The sequence below is a fragment of the Microtus ochrogaster genome, unplaced genomic scaffold (assembly GCF_000317375.1).
Source record: "Microtus ochrogaster isolate Prairie Vole_2 unplaced genomic scaffold, MicOch1.0 UNK5, whole genome shotgun sequence".
Classification (NCBI taxonomy): domain Eukaryota; kingdom Metazoa; phylum Chordata; class Mammalia; order Rodentia; family Cricetidae; genus Microtus; species Microtus ochrogaster.
The window spans coordinates 970061-974408 of NW_004949103.1; the positions used below are offsets into that span (position 1 = coordinate 970061).

Sequence of the window (4348 nt, forward strand, 5' to 3'; positions counted from 1 at the left end):
AGGGGTGCAGCAGCAATCGCAGGTGCTGTCATTGCCTGTGCACACTGGGGCGGCCATGCAGGGGTGCAGCAGCAATCACAGGTGCTGTCATTGCCCTGGGGTGGCCATTTCCACGTGTCTTGGTACTGGTTGAGTCCCTGGAATCCACAGCTTCATGTTCACCAAAGAAGAGTGATCTAGAAGCAGAAATTTTAGCGAGGGGACTTCTCAGATCTTACCTCTTTCGCCAGTCCTAGAGCTGTCCCTGCCTTCTGTCCCTGAGAATTCTGCATGGACCCTGCCTGCCTTTCTTTGGGCAACGGGCAGAGGTCTGGAGCAGAGAGAGATTCTTGTATGGTGACATACCGAGTGTCCAGTCCCGTGGCCTTGGCTCAGCAGGTGGGTGCAGCCAGCCTGGCTGCTCTCTCATTCACTCGGCCAGGGAGGGATTTCATTCACCCTTGGTGGAGGCACAGCCCAGCAGGAGGGCCGGCCTAGTGCCTGATGGCAGATGGCCTCGGGGTGCCTTCCCTGCTGACTCATTGCTCTGGGCTCCTCTGGGCACAGAGGCTCTGAGCACCTATGTGGTCCCTCTGCCCAAGTGACCCTGCGCTGATTGCACACCATTTCTTCCTTCTGCTGAGTGGACAGGAGGGGCAGAGTCAGCCCTGGGACACAGGTGCGACCTCAGGGCTTCGTCTTTACCCTTTGACATCCGAGCAAGGGAGAGGTCACTCTTAGTGTGTGTGGGGACACTGTACTGGTCAGAGTGACAGCTGAACACTTGTGGTGTGGCACACCACACTGCGCCACAGTGGGACAAACATCTGCAGGTGACTTCACACAGCCCTGGGTGAGGTCTTGGCCACACTGAGAGACGCAAGGAAACCTCCCAGAAGTGCCTCCCTTGTCGTTAGCACAGGCTGGGGAAGAGCCTCGGGAAGCCCGGAGGGAGCCTGGAGGGCAGAGGGTGGCCTGGCCTGCGTGTCTCTCCACAGGAGGTGCGTGCAGTGGGTTGCTGAAGATCCTTTCAGGAGAGTAGTCTTGGGCAGAAAGTCAGGACAGGTTGCCCTCATGAGATGTGGGCCTGCTGTTCTCAGGACACACGATGCTGTCTGGGAAGGACACCCCGCTGGCGTTTTGGCACAGGTTTCCCTGTCAGTTCCTAGGCATTGCTAAAGAGACTACACTCAATTCAGTACCCTCAGGACACATTGATGAGCTCCCTAGGCCACAGAAGAGGCACGTGGGGTCTGGGGCCCTAGGAGTCTGGCTTCATGAAGATATAAAGTCACTTGGATTTGGGCTGGAGATTGCTCAGGTTTCTTGCACCTCAACCCCAGACCAGCTCTGGGTGTCTCTCCAACCCCTGCTGGGGCTGGCTGACCCCTGTGTCTCTCTGTCCTTCTTCTGCAGGGGCTGGAGTCTTCTTCTTGTCCTCAGCTGAGGGAGAGCAGATCAGCTTTCTGTTTGACTGCATTGTCCGAGGCATCTCCCCGACCAAAGGCCCGTTTGGGCTTCGGCCAGTTCTCCCAGGTGTGTGTGGGAATGTGGCAGGGGAGGTGCCCTTGGTGGTCTGGGGCTAGTAATCTGCTTCATCAGTCTAGTGATATGGCCTGCCCTCTCCCATCCACAACTAAGAACCCTAGAGCCCACTGGCCTAGGATAGTAGCCCTCTAGGCTCCGTGCAGCCTGGGGTCCCTAAGGGGGTCGACTTCTCCTGCAGTTGCCCCTCCTTCATGGACATGGACCATTGGGACACCGGGGCTTATGGCCTTTTGGTTGACCCAGGTGAAGCCACAGTTGCTGAGGCTGAACAGCAAGTGGCCCAAGACCCTGGAGATGGAGCAGACACAGCCTGGCTCCAGGTCACTGACATGGGGACAGTTGATATTTCTCTAATGCTTGGGGTCAGGACCATGGTGTCTGAGCCTGGCATTTGGCTCAGAGCCACTCTGTGAGGTTATCTGGTATGTGTGGGGGTTTCAAGATGTATTTAGGGTGGGCCCCACTTAAGTGTGCCTCTTGTTTAACCTCTAATCCCCAACGTGGCTGAGAGCACCTTGGACCCATCTTGCGAGGGTAGAGAACACAGTTTCAAATGCTGAGCCAAACTCTTGGGCACCAGGCCCTCCTAATCTGCTGCTCCCTGCACCCCAGTAGCCAGCGAGAGAGCTGCAGGAGAGCCCGGAGCCATCCCTGTGGTCTGGGCCCTCCTGCAGTGCCCCCTGCTGGTGTTTCTCTGCCTTGCAGTTGCAGATGTACAGTGTGGAGGGGGAAATGCCAGTGGGCCACAGGGTGTGTGTGTGGGGGGACTGTGTTTTCTCCCCAAAGACACACATTTCTAGAGGTTCCTTGGAGCATATGCACCCCCCCGAATCGCAGTGGTGTATGTGCTGCTGTTGGTGTGCCCAGAAACAGAACCTGGGCTTAGGGGTATCCACTCTCTTACTTGTTTTAAATGATTCTGGGTGAAGGGAGTATTGGACACAGCACCGGGCAGAGGATGACATAGAAGGCTACCCTTGGAAATGAGTTGCACCCCAACCCAGGCAGGGAGTGGGCTGTCCCCAGATAGGGCTGGGCTGGTGGGGTACCCTGACCTGTTCCACAGCTGTCTTAATCAGGTCATCTGGATGTGCTCAAACAATGCCACTGCCAGGGCCTGGGTCTGCAAGCATTGTATCCTAGGGGTCCTGCTCAGGTATATGGGGCCTTGGGTCGCCCCGGCATGGCAACTGTGTGGATCAGAGTCAGCATCCAGCTAGGGCAATTGTGGAGTCCTACAGCACTGACCCATGTGGGGAGGGCTTATGGGAAGACAAGGAACCTGTGGATGGCATGACATTAAAGTCCCACAGCCCTGAGGGGCTCCGAGAATGCACACTTGAGCAGTGCCCCACTCTCTAGGTTTGAAGATATGCTATTGTGTGGGCTCTCACTGGGGTCAGACCCACTGCGGCCTCAGCCCTCCACATGAAGACCCGACCCCAAAGCGGGCAGGAGGGAAGAGGAAGAAAGGACTCTGGGAACTCCTGCTCTGAGGATATCATTCATGGTGCTTTTATGGCCCTTTCTAATTGGGGGGCACTATTGCTGGAGGCTTGGCATTCATAGCTGGGGAAGCCCCAGGCAACAAGATGCCAATCATAGAACACTTTCCCCCACCCCGGGGTTTCCAAGGTATTTCTGAAGGAAGGAGGGAGGGTACTGTGAGCTAGAATAGGGTGGCCAGAGGAGCAGGTCCCCACTGCTTCCAGCCTGGCTACCTCTCAGCCAAATGTTGACATTGTCAAGGGCTTCAATAGGCAGTGTGGATATGGGCAAGGGGGACCTTGCATGAGCACCCCAGCAAAGACAGGAGAGGAGAGTGCCTGGGGAGAACAGGGTGGCCACCTTCCTGCTCTGTCAGCTATAATGGTATGGCTCAGAGGTGGAAGATGGTGAGGGGCCAGGAAAAGATCCCACCCAACCTGGTTCCTGTGGGCAGTGACAGGTCCAGGGAGGCATTTTATTCAGCTCTGAGAAGTGGGTGTGGTGAGCTAGGGCTGGGCAGACCTCTCTAGAGAGGGTAGGTGTGGTCCTGAGGAGGTACCGTCATCAGCAAGGAGAGGGTCATACTTGGGGAGGGTGGGGATTGTCGCAAGGACAGGGAGCCAGGCTGGGCAGTTGTGTGCCTATCCTTAGGGGACAAGGACCTAAGCTGGGGGTTATACACAGACAGGCACCTATGCTGGGCAGATAGGGGACCAACTTCAGGGCCAGAGACTGAAGCTGAGAAGTTCAGGGGTATGTCCACAGGGACAAGAACATGGACTGGATAGATGGGGGCTTGTTCACAGAGAGAGACCTCAGCTGGGCATCTAGGGGGTCTGAGTAGCCTGTGTTTGATGCCCAGCAGCCGGGCCAAGGCACAGGGCAGGGCTGGGCCTCCTAGAGGCTAGCTCATGATGCCTTGGCTCTGAAGGTTCTAGACTCACCAGGTATCCTGGTGGTGTAGGGGTGGGGTGCAGGGGTGATTGTCGCCTCACTGGTCCTTTTCTCTGCATAGACCCGAGCCTTGGGGGGCCCTCAGCCTCAGAGGAGCGTGTTGCCCAGGAAGCGCTGGAAGCCCTGCAGCTGGAGAAGCGACTTAGCCTGCTTTCACACTCTGGCCAGCCAGGCAGTGGAGGTAGAGTCAGTGGTTGGTTCTATCTGCAGGAACCTCTAAGTACTTGCCTCCCTACTCCGCTTCAGCTCGGGCAGTGGTCTGTTCGCATGGAGTCTCCTTGTGTACACACTCACGACCCTTCTGCCCTGTGCAGGTAGCTGCCATCCATCTCAGGCATCCTTCTCCCTCTTGTTCACTCATTCTTCACCCACCCACCCA

The 4348-nt window shown here is 56.8% G+C and overlaps 1 protein-coding gene across 3 annotated transcripts in view; it reads left to right on the forward strand.

Moving 5' to 3' along the window:
• Dok7 (docking protein 7) overlaps nt 1-4348 on the forward strand; it is a 32189-nt gene that overhangs the window by 17052 nt on the left and 10789 nt on the right. For all 3 annotated transcript variants that reach the window (XM_005365918.2, XM_026788671.1, XM_026788672.1), the window contains exons 5-6: nt 1396-1515; nt 4031-4150. In XM_005365918.2, coding sequence (XP_005365975.2) covers nt 1396-1515; nt 4031-4150 — 240 coding nt within the window. The remainder of the gene's footprint in view (nt 1-1395; nt 1516-4030; nt 4151-4348) is intronic.